Here is a 20,202-nt window from a genome sequence, read left to right as displayed (position 1 = left end):
ATTACCATGGTAATATCAGAGATCACTGATCACTGATCACCATAACAAATATCATAATAATGAAAAAGTTTGAAATATTGTGAGAAGTGCCAAAATGTGACACAAAGACATGGAATAAGCAAATGCTGTTGGAAAAATGGTGCCGATAGACTTGCTTGACCAGGGTTGCCACAAACCTTCAATTAGTAAAAAAACAGTACTGCAAAGTGCAATAAAGGAAAGCACAATAAAATGACGTGTGCCTTTTTTTCCTTTGTATGGTGACTTGTATGTATGTATGTATATTATGTGCATTATATCATTTTGTGAACTGTTTTGAAAATATTTTCTTCATTTAATGGTGTAGTATGAACATTTTCCCATATGATAAGTCATTTTTCAAAAAATTCTGATCCAAGGATATGTTTCCATTGATTTTTAGAGAGAGAGGAAGGGGGGAAGTGGGGGAGAGAGGAGAAACATCAATCATTTGCCTCCTGTACTCGCTCTGACTGGGGACCAAACCTGCAACCTAGGTATGTACCCTAACTGGGAATCGAACCTGCAACATTATTTGGTGTACAGGACGACGCTCCAACTAACTGAGCCACCTGGCCAGGGCTGAGAAGGTCATTCCTCGTACAGATATACAGTGAACTGTTCCTCTGCATTAGACATTAAGGTTACTTTGAATTTTATTTTACCATCAATAATACTGTACATAACTTTGTACTTAATTTTTTTCCTTTTATGGTATATTTATTCTTTTTTAAAAAGTCCTTTATTGTTTAAAGTACTACATATGAATCCTTTTCCCCCCCTGACCTCTCCCTGCTTGTTCCCACCTCCCCAGCACATGCCCTCACCCTATATTTATTTTTGTATGTCTGTTTTCTCAGATTCCTAAAAATTATTATTAAGTCAAAAGGAATGAATATTCTTAAAACTTGATACATATTATCAAACTACTTTTGGGAAAGGTAATTTTTAAAAAAATAAATCTTTATTGTTTAGATGGGAAAGGTAATTTTAATTTACATTGTCATTAGAAATTCCAATTTGCATATTCTCTAGCAAAGTATGCCTTACTGTATGTGTTAGCTTGAGATATTACTTTTACCTTTGCTTTTCAATACTGGAACAGATATTCTTCTAAATAGAAATATGGATAATTAAGAAATCAAGTGGTAGAATTATCTTGTAGACTTTATTTCAACCTGCATTCAGTAAATACTAGTTGAATCTTAATAGATAAGTAATAAATGGTCTGTAAGTGACTATGCTGTCTGTTTTGAAAATGTGATAATCTTTCTCTTACTTAGTTTAAGAAGCAGATTATCGAAAGTTTAAATAAGAGCCCCAATCTGGATCATTTGCTGTCCATTAAAAAGACACTGAAAAACTTAAAAGCTCGACTGAGATGGAAATTGGTTGAAAAGAATAATTTGGAAGAAGTAAGCAAATAGTTGGTTGTCACTGAACTCTGTGTGCCTCACTTTACTTGGGCTCTGCTTTATAAAAGTAATGCGTAAATGTTCTCTTTTGAATAGAATAGAATCATTATTCACATTTTTATACATTTTATCTTTTCCCCTCTGTGTATGTAAATAAAATTATTACATTAATAGTGTAAACATTTTTCCATGTCACTAAATGCTCTTTGAAAACAGTTTACATGGCTGCCTTGGTTTCCAGTAACATAAATATTTTTGAATAATTTGAAAAACTCTTTTGGTTTGGATTGTTATATAATGTCTATTACAATATAAACCTACTACATGCAAGGCTTGTATTGGGGTGTTCCCCAAAGGTAGAATTTTGTTATAAACTATTTTTCAGATCATGATGTCTTCTGTTCACTTCTTTTTTAAATAGTTGTACATATTGTTTGTTTATTGTTTCTTGGAAATATTTAAAGTTGTTTTTATATGATAATAGAACTAGAAGAATTAGGACATTCTAATCTTCATTAACTTTCTTCCTTAGTTTTAAAACTTTGTGAAACTTTGGGAATTCTTAGTTTTCCCTTGAGAACTTGATTTAAAAAGAGTTTTATATTATGTCTTAATCCAATTTGAATGAGCTCTGTTTCTCTTTGAAGCACTTAAGTGGAATATAATGGTTTAATATTTTTCCAGTTTTATTGTATTCTGGGCTGTGGGGAATGGTGTCTTTTTCAGTTTAATTTTTTTAACTTTTGGAGAAATATATCTAACTTTGAAAATGTGCCATTTAAGATGGCTTATTATCACTGGAGTCTTTCCTCTAGTAGACATGCCACACATTTACTCATTAAAAAAAACACAAACCCAAATCTTATGTAGAAAACCATTCCAGGGCATTTAATTGTATTCTGGTTCCTATTCTTGACACTTACTTTCTGATGGCAGTTGGTCATCTTTATTGTAAAGAAATTCTTCAGCAAATTTTAAGAGGTGAGAAAAAAATCTATGTAATTTACTTTGTCTTTATTTTTTATAATTCCTTTTCAGAGGTTTTAGAAAATTAGTGTTAGAATATTAATTCAACAAGTGCTATTATGTGCTAGGTACATAGGATATGTAGAAATCAGATGGAGTTATTTGCTTAGAAGTTGCATTAATTCTTACTAGGAAGACTTATTTTCAGTCTACTTTAACAAGCCTATAAGGTCACTTTTTTTCTTTCTGATTAAAGTCTGATGACCATGATGGATCTGAAATTGAGAAAATAAAACAAGAAATAACTCAGTTACGTAATAGTGTCTTTCAGGAAATTTATCGTGAGCGAGAGGAATATGTAAGTATTTGATTCTTTGAAGTTTTGAATTAGTTTGAACTAGAAATTGAATTAATATATCCATTTTATGAAGTGGACTATAATAACAAGGATAGAGATTATATTGGCATAGTTATGTATTGGCACAATAATGTTTATGTGAATTTAGATCTTAATTTCTGATGACAAAATAATTTATTACCATTGTACCAAATGTGGAAATTACACAAAATTATAAAGAAGAAAAAACATCACCATAATTTTCCTACTTGTGGTAACAATAGTGATCATTGTTAATTTTTGACGTTAACTTTCCTTTCATATTTTTTGCTTATTTTTACAAGACTCGAGATGATAGCATAAACACAATTTGCACACTGCTTATAATCTGCTTAACAGAAAGCCTGAAGATTTTTCCTTTTCTTAAAATTCATATGAACATCATTTTGGTATAATACCGCAATGACAGCATTAATAGGGCAGCATAAATTAGTTGAAGAATATAACAAAAAAACTACCTGGTTTTGGGTGGGGGAGACGTTGCATCTTTAAGTCTCTAATCTACCACTAGTTTTTGTGAGTCAGTCATCATATTTTCTCTTTAAAATGCAAGAGTATTGTATTTTATGTATCAGGAATGTAATGTGAACTAAGTTAAGAACATGGCTTTGAAAAAATAAAAATATTGTGAAATAATAGACATTTTAAGGTTATATTTCATTTAGCAAACTCACATGACTGTGTACTTCAGTATTCACCTTGAATAAAATAGCTATCTTCCAGTGACTTGATAAGTGTCTAGAAGTTTCACTTAATGAATATGTGATAAATAACTTTTCTAAGAATCCTCAATTTTCACATTTGCTTCAAAGTGGCTTTTGTAGAGCTATATATTTTTTTTCAAGGCGTTTATGTGTGTTTCCTCCTAAATGACATAGCTGTTATTTTAAACATGTCACTGTGTTCTTTTTTTTTTTTTTGAGAAATAAGGACAATTTCATAATTCAAATTGGTGTATTGTCACACTTTTTCATTTTAGCTTGGAAGTTAGTGCAGAGCTTGACCTTAGGCAAGGTTCTGTGTTTATATATGTATACCAGGCCTAAAATTGGTAATCAAGTTTTTCTTCTGTTAGTAAAGATGGTATTTTAGATCTAAGATGATTCTTGGCTTTCATTTGCTATTTTTTTTATAGTAGAAGGCAGAATCAGTGATTATGTATCTTAGGGCACACACATATCTTCTTAGATATATAATAAGGGAGATACTGCTATGTTATTTTTTCCCGAAGGCCAACATATCACAATTGAATATATATCTATATTTTTTAAACTTAGGAGAAGCTGAATAACTTGGTACAGAAATGGTTCCCTGAGCTACCTCTGCTTCATCCTGAAATAGGATTACTTAAATACATGGTAAGTTTTGTTTCCCCTGAGAATTACTACTCTGCAGACAGTGTTGAAACTAATGATGTTAAAAATTGTATGTCAGTGTTAAATTTATAATATCCATACTATTAAAATGTTTATGATGAGTAGTGTCTGGGTATTATGAGAACTTTTTCTCAAAACTGTCTTTAATACTGGCACAGTGCATTCTAGGTGTTTTATTTTTTGAAATAATAATAGTTTTAGCTGCTGGCCCAAGAGTTAGAATAAAAGCAGGACATTGCTAGTCATGAGGAATTTATGCCAAATGTATCTTGTAAGTTAAAGCAGATTGGAGAAAATTGGAGAGATGTTGGTTAAGCTAGAGATGTTGATGTGGGTATAATTTTCTAGGCCAATAGGATTCAAAGGCTGGAAAATCAGGGTACTAGGTAGAAGGGCAATGTGGAGCAGGATGGTAGACTCTGGCTCTTAAGGCAGAATTTGTTAGCTCTGTGTTTTTTATTGCCTGGTAGTGATGGGGGCTAGATAGGATAGTTATTCTTTTTAAAAAATACATTTTTATTGATTTCAGAGAGGAAGGGAGAGGGGAAAGAGAGACAGAAATATCAACGATGAGAGAAAATCACTGATCGGCTGCCTCCTGCACAACCCCCACTGGAGGTCAAGCCCACAACCTGGGCATGTGCCCCTAACTGGAATCGAACCTGGGACCCTTCAGTCCACAGGCCGATGCTCCATCCATTGAGCCAAACCAGCTAGGGCATGATATTTCTTCTTAAAGATTGACATTAAGTCCATGATAACAGATGTGGGACACAAAGGGATATTCACATATTTGTGAATTCATAAATGTGAAGATGAATGTCTCTTAAATTGTTAAAGAAATTATTGTAAAATCTTTCCAGATGGAACTTTAAAAATAATGTGGGGTTTTTCATGCAATTATTTAACTGTAGCTTAGAGACTATCCATGTAGAATGGGTGAGTGAATATGTGGTGCCATGTAGGACTTGAAAATTAATTTTAAAATATGCTAACCTATTTTATTGTGGAAGAATATAAAAGGGTTAAATCAGGGATTATGGACTTCTTTAATGGTTTTAAGATGTTTAACTGAGATTCGTACTTAGGAAACCTCTGTGGATTGATTATAGGTTGTGGGTATTGACAATATTTAAGAAAAACCCAAAGCAGTTTTACAGTCCTTGTTACTAAAATTGTACCGCAGTGAAACTTGCTTGACCTAAGTTGTTGATATTCAAGTTTTAGTGCAAAACATCATTTCTTTTTAAAAGTAGCAGGAATAATTTAGTAGAATGAAAATACTTGAAAGTCATTTTCACTCTTGAGGATTCCACTTCAAACAGATGCAGAGTTACTAGAATTACTTCATAGTAGTCATAATTTTTAGGCTTCTCATTCCCATTTTACAACCTTTTTTTTTGTCATTTTAATATTTTTAGAAAACGCAAGAAGTTTCACAAGTAAACATCAGGGTTCCTTGGAAGCATGTCTGGTTTATTCCAGTCTTTTTCAGAGTCTGTTCTCTAACTGTAGTAGCAATTAAATTGATGATGATAATACTTTGGGTTGTGGTTCAAGAGCCAGGAACTAGAAAAAAAAGAAAAAGAAACTTTAAATATTTTTATTTCCTTGGTTTCTCCAGTGGGTTAATGATGTCCAATTCAGCTAATAGCACGTAACTAATTATGTTGATGATTTAAGCATTGGGATTGTTTGGATTATTACTTTAACAAAAACTTGTGCCTAGAACTCTGGTGGTCTTCTTACCATGAGCTTGGAACGGGATCTTCTTGATGCTGAGCCCATGAAAGAACTTAGCAGCAAGCGTCCTTTGTTATGTTCTGAGGTTAATGGGCAGATAATTCTTTTAAAGGTAAGTTTAAGTTATTCTGACTTATGGGAGATTCAGAAATGTAACGGGCTGTGGTGTTACTTTTTAGGAAAGTAAAAGCCCACTGTTTGTTTTCTAAACTTTATTAGTTGACCAGCTTGATGATTATGCTCCTGTTTGATAACCAGAAATAATTTTGAATTTAAAGCTTTCCTAAGTAATATATGTTTCTTAATAGGAAATACTTGCTTTCCTTTTTAAGTGAATTTATTACATTCTATCTAGTAGCTTTTTAAAATTTTTGTTTTTCTTACACTTCTCTTTGAAATGAGTTACTATAAAATTTTACCTGTTTTGCCAACTCAGTCTTCTATTCTTTGATTTCTTCTCTTAATTGATCCGGGAAACTGTTATCATGATAATAGGTTAATTTGGCCTCAGTGGCATGCATTGTGGATATATATTAAGTCACAAGTAGAATTGTTCTTTCCTTTCTAAATTACAGCATTCAAAGCAGATAAAAATGTACTTAAAAAGTTTAAAAATAAAATTAGATGTAATTTAACTTATGTAAAAATCATGACGTTGAAATTGGAATGATGTATCATTAGAGTGGGATTTTTAATCTTGGAATTACCAGTGTCTCTCCTTTTGGTACAAGGGCTACTCTGTGGATGTTGATACAGAAGCCAGGGTGGTTCAGAGAACAGCTGCCTATCACAGAGCTTGGAGAGAAGCTAAGGAAGAGTCTGGGTTGCTACCATTGATATTCCTATTTCTGTGTAAGGTAAAGTTATACTAATCTCTTGCAGAAAATGTTGCATTTTAAAAAAGTTTTAGCTTCCAGTATTAGTGAGGCAATTATTCATTCCTTTTAAATTAAGGTATCTTGAACAATCAATATATACTAAAAATATATTGAAGAATTTTTTACTTTGAGTCTTATTTTCTGTTTTGCTTCTTAGTCCGATCCTATGGCTTATCTGATGGTCCCATACTATCCTAGGGCAAACTTGAGTGCTATTCAAGCCAGTATGCCTCTAACTTCAGAGGTAAGTAAAAAAAAAAAAAAATCTATTTCCATGAATGTGCTGAATGAGAAAATAACAGCTAATGTATATGGAGGGCATATTACTTGCTTTATACTATGTAAAATTTTGACTCATATTACTGTATTTGTCACATCAACCCTGTGATATGAGTTATCCCATTAAATACAGATGAAAAAATGTGAGGCTCACAGAGATTAAATGACTTGCACAGGGTCCCTTAACCAGTGGTAGAGTTGGGACTTGAAATTAGGTCTTTTTGGTACCAAAGCTCATGCTTAAAACTATTAAGCTGTACTGTAAGTTGCATTGTATATATAGCACTTGGTATTATAAGTACTTGAGTGACAACTTTAATTTCTGTCATAAATTTGAATTAGTAATACCAATAAAGGACATCCTGAATTTTCCTGCCTGGTAACACTATTTCAGTCTCTTTTTCTCCCCTAGATACCTTATATAGTCATTATTTATAATCTAAGTCTTCTTAGAGACTGAATTTTAAGTCATGTATAGATGATGTCACCAGTTACATAATCATAGCTTCTGTCTAATTCTTTCTCTATGCTGTAGTCTTAATAAAGATTCATTTGGAGGAAGCTTTACTCATTTCTGGAATAGTCTTTTAATTATGTATTAAAATGATTTGCCTACTTCCTGACTTCTTTTGTGTGTATTTATCTATAGGAAGCTTTAAAGGTCATGAAAGGTGTTGCTCAAGGCCTGCATACCTTGCACAAGGCTGACATAATTCATGGATCACTTCATCAGAATAATGTATTTGCTTTAAACCGTGAACAAGGAATTGTTGGAGATTTTGACTTCACCAAATCTGTGGTAAAATAACATGATTTTACAAATAGGTCCTAAACATCACTTAATATTATTAGGCAGTATTTTAACACTTTTACATGATATGATAATCCTATATAATAAAGTGGTAATATGCAAATTGACCATCACACTCTCGCACAAGCTGGCCACCCCCATGTGGTCACGCCCATGTGGTCACAAGATGGCTGCCCCCATGTCATCACAAGTTGGCCAACACAAGATGGCTGGCAGGTGAGGGCAGTTGTGGGCGATCAGGAGCAGGGGAGGGCAGTTAGGGGCGACCAGGCCAGCAGGAGAGGGCAGTTGGGGGCCACTGGGCTGGCAGGGAAGTGGTTAGGGTGTGATCAGGCTGGTAGGCAGAAGTGGTTAGGGTCAATCAGGCAGGCAGGCAGGTGATCGATTGGGAGCCAGCAGTCCTGGATTGTGAGAGGGATGTCCAACAACTGGCAGTTGGACATCCCCCGAGGGGTCCCAGATTGGAGAGGGTGCAGGCTGGGCTGAGGGACACCCCCTTCCAGTGCACGAATTTTGTGCACCGGGTCTCTAATTATAAGATGCTTTGCCTTTCGTTTAAGTTGTATCATGTAGTATAAGCAATTTGTTATCAGCTAGGTGCTGGAACAGAGTTTCTAAATTTTTGCATTATGTTTTGTAACTAGCAGTCTTAAGAGCAAGCTGACATTGTAGTCAGTGGCATTGACAACACTAAACATTATTGTATCATCATCAAGATACATTTAATTGCTAGGAAATAGGGAAAACTAGGTGGCTATTTCCTGCCTCTCTTTCTATTAATACCTTCCCTCCTAATAGATTATATAAGTTATATATATATATTTTTTTCTTTTGCTATTTTTTAAATTAATAGACATTTTTTAGAAACTTGGGAACCAAGGGTGAAGACAGGAGGAGGAGAAGAGATAATTAACAGTAATATGTGCTAGGTGATTACCAATTATTTTTAGCTTTCCCATGACTCTGTAAGGTAGATACTATTTCCATTTTACAAGTTAATTTAGGCTCAAAGAATTAGGTAAAGCCCAAGGTCACACAGCAAATAAGTGGAGAGGAGAATTGCAGCCAAGGTCTGTCTAAATCCAGGTTTCATGTTCTTTTTTAAAAAAAGATAAATTTTTATTGATGTCAGAGAGGAAGGGAGAGAGAAAGAGAGGAGAGAAACATCACTGATGAAAGAGAATCATTGATCAGCTCCCTCCTGCATGCTCCACACTGGGGATTGAGCCTGCAACCCAGGCATGTGACCTCACCAGGAATTGAACCGTGACCACCTGGTTCATAGGTCGGTGCTCAACCACTGAGCCACAGAGTGTTCAGTCTACTAGATATCTTTTGTTCTTGTTACTAGATATCTTTTGACACATCAGAAATGGTATACTTAGAAAATGGTCAGTAAAGAAGGAAAGTACTTAGTAGACTTTCAGTTTTTTTAAAAGTTACTTAGAATATTTTAGAATTAGAAAATAGCACATCTTCTCTTCCCTTATGACATCTATTTTAAAAATCTACCAAATGTTTAAATAATTAGTGGTTCTTAGTTTTAAATCTACTTGGATCTACAGTGTGAAATGTAACCGAAATCTCACTGTTAATTTTATGACACTGATTTTAGGAGCAGTTTATAATAGCAGAAATTAGGTAAAAATACTTGGTAACAAAAGAGAATGGAGTATTACAAATTACTTTTGTTGTTGAATAGATATAGAGTACTTCACAGAGAGCCACCTCAACTGTGTTGCCTCTAAGATATTTAACCTGCTGTTTTCCTAGAGTCAGCGAGCCTCAGTGAACATGATGGTTGGTGACTTGAGTTTGATATCACCTGAAGTGAAAATGGGAAAACCTGCTTCTCCAAGTTCTGACTTGTATGCGTATGGCTGCATTTTATTGTGGGTATGTTATTTTTTATTGAAATAGGTCATTTATTTATATACTGTGTGTGTGTGTGTGTGTGTGTGTGTGTGTGTGTGTGTATGTATGTATTTCAGTATATAAACTGATGATTTTGTAGGGATTTTCCTCAACAAAAAAGCAGTGATAGATTTTTAGTAGAAAGTTGCTTGTTTTCCTTTTAAAAAAGTTTTATGACAAACTGTTGACATACTTTCTATCACCTATTATATACTTTCTACAAATTGGCTTGCTATATATTTATATATCACACTTGTCTTAGTTTTATTAAAGTCAAGATTAACAGTGAAAATGATTTTGTCCTGTATTATATGGAAGCATTTTATCCATATGTGGAAAATAAATGCTGAGTGAACCTTGAGTAAATATTCCTGATTTCAATGTAAATCAGATGGCGATTTTTTATTCAGGTTTAAACCCATTCTTCCTGTGAATTATGAGGGATTAAGTATTAATCAGGGAAGGATGTCTGTTCTCACTTCTGCTTACAATTGTACTAGAGGTTCTAACCCAGGGTTGTGCAAAATAAAGGGCCAGATGGTAAGTATTTAAGGTCTCTATAGTATGAAAGCAGCCATCGACAATATGTAAATGAATGAGTGTTATGGACATTGAAATTTGAATTTGTTAAAATTTTAATATGTCAAGAAATAGTATATTTTAATTTTCTTTTAAACATTAAAAAATGGCTTCCAGGCTGTACAAAAATAAGCAGTGGAATAGATTTGGCATACAGGCCATAATTTGCCTAATCCTGGTCTAGCCAGTGTACTAAGGCAATAAAAAGAAATAAAAAACACACTGTTTGAAAAGGAAGAAGTAAAGCTGTCTTTATTATGTAGAAAATGTGTAGGAATGTACATAAGAGCTACTAGAACTTGAGTGAGGTTGCAGGAAAAAACATCAGCATAATAATTGTGTTTTCATGTATTAGCAAAATAGGAAATTGAAATACATCACTTACAGTAGAGACAGCTATACACTGAAAATTAAAAAGTGTTGTTTAGAGAAATTAAAGGAGACCTAAATAAGTGGAGAAATGTGCCATGCTCATGGACTGGAAGACTCAATGTTGAAGGATCTGAATTCTTCTCAAATTGGTCTACAGAGTCAATACAATTTCAACAACAATACTTCTAGGCTTTCAGTAATTGTCAATCAAATTCTATAATTTATATGACAGTACATAGGATCTGAGATAGCTAAAATAATTTCGAAAAAGCATAATATTGGAGGACTTAAACTATCCGAATTTAAGACTTAATGAAATTAAAAATCAGGAAAGTGTGATGTTGGTGTACACTTAGACATACAGATCAGTGGGGCAGTATAGAGACAGTAGGAATAGACACAATTATATGTGGCTGGTTGATTAAAAATAGTATTTTATTTTTTATTACAATTGACATACAATATTATATTAATTTCAGGTGTAAAAACCAGTTATTAGACATTTATACAACTTAAGTGATAACCCTGATAAATCTAGTACCTATCTAACACTATACAGTTAATAAAATATTATTGACTGGATTCCCTATACTGTACTTTATATTCCCATGACTGTTCTATAACTACCACTTTGTATTTCCTAATCCCTACACCCTTTTTCACCCATTCCCTCACCCCATTTGCCAACCCTCAGTTTTTTTTTGTATCTATGAGTCTCTTTCTGGTCTGCTTGTTCGTTTATTTAATTTTTAGGTTCCACATGTAAGTGAAATCATATTGCATTTGTATCTCTGACTTATTGCACTTAGCATAATACCATCTAGGTCCATCTATGTTATTGCAGATGGCAGGATTTCATTTTTTTTTTTTATGGCTGAATAATTTCATTGTATACTAGAGGCCTGGTGCATGAAATTCATGCACGGAGGGGGGGTACCCTCAGCCCAGCCTGCACCCACTCCAATTGGGGACCCCTCAGGGGATGTCTGACCACCAGGATTGGGCCTAAACCGGCGGTCAGACACCCCTCTCACAGTCTGGGACTGCTGGCTCCTAACCACTCACCTGGCTGCCTGCCTGATTGCCCCTAACAGCTCTGCCTGCCTGCCTGATCACCCCTAACTGCCTCTGCCTGCCTAATCATGCCTAACTTCACTCCCCTGCTGGCCTGATCTTGTCCCCAACTGCCCTCCTCTGCTGGCCAATTTGGTTCTGATTGGTCAGTTTCTATGCCAGTCTGCATCAAAAGCTCCACCTCCTAGGCAGCCATTGGCTCCTTACATTCACCCAGATTTGGTTCTGATTGGTCAGTTTCTATGCCAGTCAGCATCTCTGGGCCTATCAACGGGGCCTGATCAGAAAGGTGGTGCTGATCAGCAGCCCCAGTGGAGGCCTGGAGAGAAATGGAGGCACGGCTGTTGGCCAGGCTGGGAGAGAGAGGCAAGTTCTGATCAATGGCTGCCACAGAGGCTACAGATCAGACCCTGCCTTTCTCTCTGCAGGCCTCTCTTTGGGCCTGATCCGCAGCCCCCTAAGCAGTCAGTGCTGGGTCACCATGGCAACCCAGCATGACTTCGGTCTGGTGGAGCCTTCAGTCATAAGGGTTGTTATGACCCTGGCTCTTTATTAGATAGATATGCACCATGTCTTATTAAATGCTGCAGTGAGAATGTGGATGCATATGTCTTTGATTTATTAGTAGTGTGGAGTCAGTTGTTACGCTGCTTTTTCTTGCTGCTTTTAAGATTCTCTCTTTGTCTTTAACCTTTGGCGTTTTAATTATGAAGTGTCTTTGTGTGGGCCTCTTTGGTCTCATCTTGATTGGGACTCTGTGCTTCTTGGACTTGTATGTCTGTTTCCTTCACCAGGTTAGGGAAGTTTTTTGTCATTATGTTTTCAAATAGGTCTTTAATTCCTTGCTCTCTCTCTTCTCCTTCTGCCACCCCCATCATACAAATGTTGGTTCTTTTGAAGTTGTCACAGAGGTTCCTTAAACTATTCTCATTATTTTTAATTCTTTTTTCTTTTTACTGCTCTGATTTGGTGTTTTTTCCTACCTTGGCTACAAAATCACTGATTTGATTCTCTGCTTCATCCAACCCACTTTGTATTCTTGATGTCAGATATGGTATTCTTCATCTCTCACTGGTTCTTTTTCATGATTTCTATGTTCTTTTTCAATAGTTATAGTTCTCAGTAAGTTCTTTGAGCATCCTTATAACCATTACTTTGAACTCTGATAAATTGCTTGCCTTCATTTCATTTCACTCTTTTTTTCTGGAGATTCTTCCTGTTCTTTCATTTGGGACTTGTTTCTTCATCTGTGTATTAGATAGAACTGCTATGGGGTGGTCTTATGTAGTAGGTGTGCTGTGGGACCGAGTGATTGTACTCTTCTTGATTTCCTGAGCTGGGTGCACTAGGAATGTCCCTTGTGTGGCTTATGTGGGCCCTCCTGTTGTAATTGGGTCTTGATTGCTATTGGCCCATTCATGGTCAGGATCAACCCTCAGGCTGGCTGACTGTGAGGCTCATCTCTGACCACACTGTGCAAGCTGTTGTGCTGGTATAGTTTTGAGGTGTCTTGTTGGGTTCAGTAGAACAATCTTCCAGATCACCTGACTTCCATCCTCTAGGAATGTTTCTTGTGGGTTATGTGCACCCCCTGCTGTGGCTGAACTTGAATGATGTTGGCCCTTTTGTGGGTGGGGTTAACCCTTCAGTCTGGGTGACTATAAGGTAAACTTGGATCACCATGCATGAAATGCTGTGCAGGGGCTGCCCCCTGAGGCAGGGTTGTTTCCAGCAGGATCTGGTGCCTGCCAGAATTCCCCTTTGGGTGTGCCACTTGTGTGTGGCTAGTTGGGTTAAGCTTTGGTGTGGTCTGAAGCCCACCACTGGTTGTGTTAGTTCTGGGTCTGCCTGAGTGGGGTTCAGGTACAGGTCACTGTCAGATGTTCTGAGTTACCGACCTTGGGCTGCCTGTCTGTAACTACTACTCTGTTCAGTTTGTGTCTGCATTGACTGGACCTGAGGTGTGTGGGAGGGGCCAATCTGTGTAAAAGGGTTGCCTTCTTCCAGCTTTGAGCTGGGAGCAGATCTGTAAAAGGACAGAAGCTCCCTGATGTCCACTTCCACCTGTCAGCTACTCCAACTCCCCCTGAGGTTGCCTGGTCTTCCTCCAGAGCCTTCCAAAGGGAGACTGTAGGATGAACCCAGGCTAGCTGAGAATAGGTTTAGGGAAAGTAGCCCCTGGTTCAAAGCCAAACCCCTTGGTTTCTGACAGTCTCCAACTCTAGTTTCCTCTATGGAGGCGCGCTGCAGGTTCAGGTTGGGTACAGGAGCAAGCTTAGCCTGCCTGGGCTCAGGACGATAGATCAAAACTCTCTCTTGTTGAGGATGATGCCAGCCCAGCCAGCAGGATGGGGCTAAGCACTTTCTCTGGTCCCAGACAATAGCCTCCCTCTAAAGGTCTTACACTTTGAATGCCCAGCTCTGAGCTGCTCTCCCTTCCTGCCATGGAACTACAGGGTTATGTGGGACTTGGCAGAGCTGATCCAGTCTCCAGTTGGGGATGGTGCTTGTAAGGTGAGGAAGTATTAAAAGTCGCTATACTGTGTGCAGCCACTCTGAGTGATACTTTTTTGGGGGGAACTATGGTTGTTTGTGAACAGGTTCTTATTATAATGAACGTATTTTTATCCTGCAAGGGTTAATGTGCTTTCTTTGAGTTAGTTGTTCTCTTTTCACCATAATCTGAAGAGTTCCAGATTTGACTTTGTTATAGGGTCAGTACATTGGGAATTTATTCCTTCTGATTTTCTTTACAGCTTTCTGTTCAAAATCAGGAATTTGAGACAAATGAAGAGGGAATCCCAAAAGTGGATCAGTTTCGTTTGGTATGTGACTTTTTTATTTACTTGTTGCAAATGTGATATAGATGTGTAGTAGTAATGTAAATTTAAATATTTGACTGAAAGTATGCTCTAACTATTGTAAGAATGCCAAATAGCATTCACAATAAAGTAATACTAAAAAAAAGTTAAGTACCCTACTTAAATTACTGCCAGAGAATTACTGCTAGAGAAGACTGCTGGAGTGTATGTTTTTCACACAAATTATATAAATAATCTTAAGTAACAATTAAGGAAAAATAGTCTTTTCTGTATCTTCCAAGGTGATATTGTATTAAAGTTAATATTTTACTTTTTAAAAAATATATTTTTATTGATTTCAGAGAGGAAGGGAGAGGGAGAGAGAGATAGAAACATCTATGATGAGAGAATCATTGATTGGCTGCCTCCTGCACGCTCCCTACTGGGGATCGAGCCGCAACCTGGGCATGTGCCCTTGACCAGAATCGAACCTGGGACCCTTCAGTTCACAGGCTGACACTCTATCCACTGAGTCAAATCTCCTAGGGCTGTTTTACTTTTCTTATAAATACCTAGCTATATCTTTTCTTTGTCACACATCTGTGTCATTCATATTGCTTTGCCATTCATATTTGTATTCAGCCAACATATTTTAAGTTTCTATTCTATACCAGAAATTGAACTAGGGGCTGGGTTACTAGGATTGCAGCATTAAAAAAATTAATAATTTGGAAATGTGAACAAGTAAACAACCAAGATCTATAAATAGAGTATTTTATATGTATATATATATGTATATATATATATATACTAGAGACCTGATACACGAAGATTCATGCAAGAATGGGCCTTCCTTCCCCTGGCTGCCGGCACCGCCTTCGCTCCAGACCGGAGCTGCCTTTCTGCCTTTGCTCCGGCCCGGAGCCACCTTTCCGCCTTCCCATGCTGCCCAGAGGCCCGGAGCGGCTGGGGCAGTGTGGAATACCTGCATCGTCGCCATGGTGACAACACAGGCGTCCCGCCCCGCCCCCAGCCACTTGGTGCCTGCATATGCAAATTAACCTGCCATCTTTGTTGGGTTAATTTGCATACTCCTGATTGGCTGGTGGGCATCACAAAGGTATGATCAATTTGCATCATTCTCTTTTATTAGTGTAGATTTTTTTTACCATTTAGTAAATTCATATCTGACTTTGATATGATCAAATACTTAAAATCAGAGTTTCACTAACTAGAAAATGGTATGAATGCCTATCTCCAGAATATAGGGAGTATATTTTCCCCATTAAAGGGGGAAAAATGGCAATCACTTGACCTCTAGGAGAAAGGTAAAGATATCACAAGTTTTCATTAGATCAATTCTAAGAAGAATATATTTTCTTTCTCTATAAGAGACTATTTGCAAGACAATATTTTGAAAAAATAACAGGTATGTTTGACACAAATACTCATGATAAAAATACTTAAAAGGTACAATAAAAAACACAAATATTTCTTGCCCTCAATCTAAATTCAGCGTTTAGCAGTGTTCTGTATACCATACATATTTAGTAAATATTTACTCATTTAAACATAAAGGAAATGAAAAGGTGTCTTGCTTTTCAGTGAAATCTGGTGCATGTGACAATATTCCTCCTGCTGAAATTTTAGCTAACCTAAAGCATAAGGCAGGGGAGAAGGGCCATTTTCCTTACTTACTGAGCAGAAACCAAGACCCATTCTAGATTTATCAAAGTGCCCACAACAAATAAAGAACGTCTTTTAAATAAAAAATATATTTTTATTGATTTCAGAGAGGGAGAGTAGATATATCAATGATGAAAGCGAATCATTGATTGGTTGCCTGCCTCCTGCATGCCCCCTACTGGAGATCGAGCTCGCAATCCGAGCATGTGCCCTTGACCGGAATCGAACCTGGAACCCCTCAGTCCACAGGCTGACACTTTAAATAGAGTATTTAAAAAAATATGTTTTTATTGGTTTCAGAGAGAGAAAGGCAGAGGGAGAGAGCGATAGAAACATCAGTAGTGAGAGAGAATCATCAGTTGGCTGCTTCCAGCATGCCCCCCTGAATGCCCCCTACTGGGGATTGAACCTGCAACCCAGGCATGTGCCCTGACCTGGAATTGAACCGCAGTGTCCTGGTTCATGGGTTGATGCTTATCTATTGAGCCATGCCAAAAGCGCTATAAATAGAGCATTAAGGAAGTACTTTGGAGGAAGCCCATTTTTAATTCTGCAGAGAAAGGGGGAAGCAATTAGTTATTTGAGGTGAATCTTCAAGACTGAATTAGGATTTTACATGAGGTAGAGTGAGATGGTAGGCATTTCTGATAAAGACAAAAGCCTGCACTAAGGTATAAAAATATTAAATTATTTTGAAGTGGAATAGTACAGTATGACTAAATATCAAGAAGTTAAATATTGCAGTAAACGAGCCTATAAAAGTATAATGATCAGGCTCTAAAAGTTCTTATGCTATTTTTTTAATGAAGAAAATATTTTATAATGTTTTACCACTTTTTTATGAGCTTACTTTTTTTAAAAGCAATTTTCAAGTTCACAAACAAAATTGAGATGAAGTTACAGAGATTTCTCATATACTTCCTTCTCTCACATATGCATAGTCTATCCTTTATCAACGTCCCCCACAAGAGTGGTACATTTGTTACAACTGATGAACCTATGAACCTACTTTGACACATCCTTATTACCTAAAGTTTAGAGTTCACATTAAGGTTCACTCTTGGTGTAGATTCTTATGGGTTTGGACAAATGTTTGATGACATGTAGCCATCATTGTAGTATTACACAGAATATTTTCACTGCCCTGAAAATCCTCTGTGCTCTGCCTGTTCATCTCTACCTTCCCCAGGTCTGGGTAGCCACTGATCTTTTTACTGACTCCATAGTTTTGCTTTTTCCAGAATGTCAGATAGTTAGCTTGTTTCCTTTTGGTTTTGACTTGTAGAGATTGCTTTTCTATCTGTTCTCTAATTGTGTTTTATGATTTTGTAAAAGTTTGTAATCTATGAGAGGGAAAGCTTAAGGAAAATTTTTTGTTTTTCATGATTTTGGAGAATTGAGTAATTAAACTACTTTCTAGTACTTAATGTAATTTTATTTTTTAAATGTAGATTTTTGATACATGTGGAATTATCCTAGTGTTTGGTTGGAGAAATATATCTGATCTTTTTCCAGTGGGTAGCCATTTGTCCCAATACCTTTTGTTAAAAAGCTATCCCCTTCCTTCATTGGAAAATGCCATCATTTCAGTTACTGCAATTTCATTTGTATAGTATACTTTTAATTTTTCTATTTCGTTCTGTTTCTTTTTATTTATTCAAATTATAGTGCAATATTCTTTCAATTAACAGACTTCAATGCAGGTTTATCTTCAGTGTAAACTTTTTAATACTTGGAAGGCTATTTTTATCAGGCCTTTCATGTCTCTTCTTGCCTATTATTCTTCTAAAAGATCTTTACAGTTAACTTATTTAGTTTTAGGGGGGGTGGGTGGCAATGATTATAGGAATCATTTAAGTTTATAAATTAACTCAGGGACAGTTGACACATTTGAGGTGAGTGTCTTTTTGTCTAAAAACATGATAGGATTTTCTACTTGTTCTAAATCTACTTTTGTGGTTTTGAAGAGCATGTACTATTTTTATAATTTAGATTTTGTAAATTTTAGTTAGTTTATACCTATCTCTTTAAATATGTTTAAAAAGATATTCTGTAGATTGCATTATGGGCATTGACGTTCATTCATTTAGCAAATGAATGTCTGCTATATTCCTGACACTGTACTAATTGTTGGGGATGAAGTGATAAGCTAAAATTTCTGATCTTAAAGATATTTGAATCTAATGAGGACACTAGCAATAAACAGGTGATTTTCATTCACTGTGAAATATACTCTAATTGAAGTCATCATAGCGGGCCAAAAAAGGCATATCCAGGTGATTTGGGAGGTAGAAATAATGGAGGATCAACATTATGGTGTTGTTTACATGTGATAATACTAAAAAACATTCTTTGAAATAGTGGTACATAAATACTGACTCCCATAATGATAATGACACTGATAAGTGGTAGTAGAAGAGTTCCCAGAGGAGATCACTTCAAACGTGAAACCAGAAGCAGTTGACGAGGTAAAGCAGGAAACCCGCCCAGACAGAGGAGCTTCAGTGTACATTTTTGTCATGCCAAGCTCTGACTATTACCCTAAAAACGGGAAAGGGGAAGTCATAAAATGTCTTGCTTTGGAATTTCACTTGTTTCTTGAGACATTTCAGCTATGTTTCTTTTGTAACTCAGTTTCATTGTTTAACTATTGAGTAATTCATTTCTGGTAAAAACTGGTTGAATTTTGTAGAAATCTTAAAAAATCTAAATAGGAAAAAGTGATTTTAGATCTGTAACATTGGTTAAAAGTGTTTTTGAATTTGATCCTCTTTCCTTATTGCAGGTTTGTCTTTTTGCTTGTTTGTTTTGATTTGATTTTTGTTTTGCCACATCTCTTTTTCCTTGCAGGGTGATAATGTCAAATCCCTCCTATGTAGTTTGATCTATCGGAGAAGTTCAATGACTGCTGAGCAAGTTTTGAATGCTGAATGTTTCTTGCTACCAAAAGAGACATCAACTCCAAACCCAGAAAAAGATACTGAATATGCCCAGTATAAAGAGGAAGAAGAATTAAAGTTGGAGAACTTGGATAAATATAAAGAAAAGACAAGAAGTGGTGAAGCCAACTTTGATTGATAGATTAGGGTTCTTTTGTTGTTGCAGATGTTCACTTTAAAAACTTAATTTAGTTTGGTTAAATACACAGGAAAAAACCTGGAAGTGTTCTGTAGCTAGTTGGGTTATGTCTTTGGTATTCCAGTTTTAAAAAATAAAAGATATTTGGCTATGCAAAATGTTGAAACTTTGAAGTTTCATTTAACTGGAGGTGTTAAGGAAAGATTTTCTGTCTATTATTTTTTGAAATTGCATAATTAGACTAATATACTTGTAATAGAAAAGGTTATTAGATTGGTGGACAGATCCTAGGCAGATTTTTAATATGTTGGCCAGCTGATGATGAAGGGTAATGCTTTTGTTCAATAAATGATAGTTGCTTCACTTTGTACCCAGTTCTGGGGATAGAAAATAAATAAAACATGGTCTTTACACTTACAAAGCACACAATCTGTTGAGAAAGTCAGAGATATAAACAGATCTTCATAATGTAATATGGAGCATCCAATGATAGCTCTGGACAGAGCCTTCTGGGATTGAAGAGAAGTGGACTTAAACTGTGGAGGAAGGTAGTACCTTAAACGATGAGTAGTAAAGGTCAAGATGGGGCAAGAGTGTCTTAAGTAGCAGAGAAAGCATGATGAAAGCACTGAAAGGAGAAACAGTTTGTTGCGTTTAATTGTATAAAATCTGAGGCATGGATAGTCATACAGGTAAATGAGGGCTTTGTATGGAATAATAAAGGGTTACACCTAATCATTCTATAGGAAATGTGGAGTCATTGAAGAATGTTAAATAGCTTTAGTTCCCTCAAAGTCCCTCTCATACCCACTACA

At 36.1% G+C, this 20,202-nt stretch overlaps 1 protein-coding gene across 2 annotated transcripts in view; it reads left to right on the top strand.

Moving 5' to 3' along the window:
* The window catches only part of STK31 (serine/threonine kinase 31), a 53,206-nt gene extending 33,449 nt beyond the window's left edge, over nucleotides 1-19,757 (top strand). The window contains exons 15-24 of one of the 2 annotated variants that reach the window (XM_008148046.3): nucleotides 1,302-1,433; nucleotides 2,656-2,757; nucleotides 4,074-4,154; nucleotides 5,902-6,027; nucleotides 6,647-6,772; nucleotides 6,951-7,037; nucleotides 7,722-7,871; nucleotides 9,657-9,779; nucleotides 14,579-14,647; nucleotides 19,160-19,757. In XM_008148046.3, coding sequence (XP_008146268.2) covers nucleotides 1,302-1,433; nucleotides 2,656-2,757; nucleotides 4,074-4,154; nucleotides 5,902-6,027; nucleotides 6,647-6,772; nucleotides 6,951-7,037; nucleotides 7,722-7,871; nucleotides 9,657-9,779; nucleotides 14,579-14,647; nucleotides 19,160-19,387 — 1,224 coding nt within the window. In that variant the 3' untranslated portion in view covers nucleotides 19,388-19,757. The remainder of the gene's footprint in view (nucleotides 1-1,301; nucleotides 1,434-2,655; nucleotides 2,758-4,073; nucleotides 4,155-5,901; nucleotides 6,028-6,646; nucleotides 6,773-6,950; nucleotides 7,038-7,721; nucleotides 7,872-9,656; nucleotides 9,780-14,578; nucleotides 14,648-19,159) is intronic. The other variant, XM_054726232.1, reaches the window with a different exon arrangement.
* The last annotated feature ends 445 nt before the right edge of the window (nucleotides 19,758-20,202 follow it).

This window comes from Eptesicus fuscus, chromosome 14 (genome assembly GCF_027574615.1).
Source record: "Eptesicus fuscus isolate TK198812 chromosome 14, DD_ASM_mEF_20220401, whole genome shotgun sequence".
NCBI lineage: Eukaryota > Metazoa > Chordata > Mammalia > Chiroptera > Vespertilionidae > Eptesicus > Eptesicus fuscus.
This window is presented reverse-complemented; position numbering and strand designations above follow the sequence as displayed.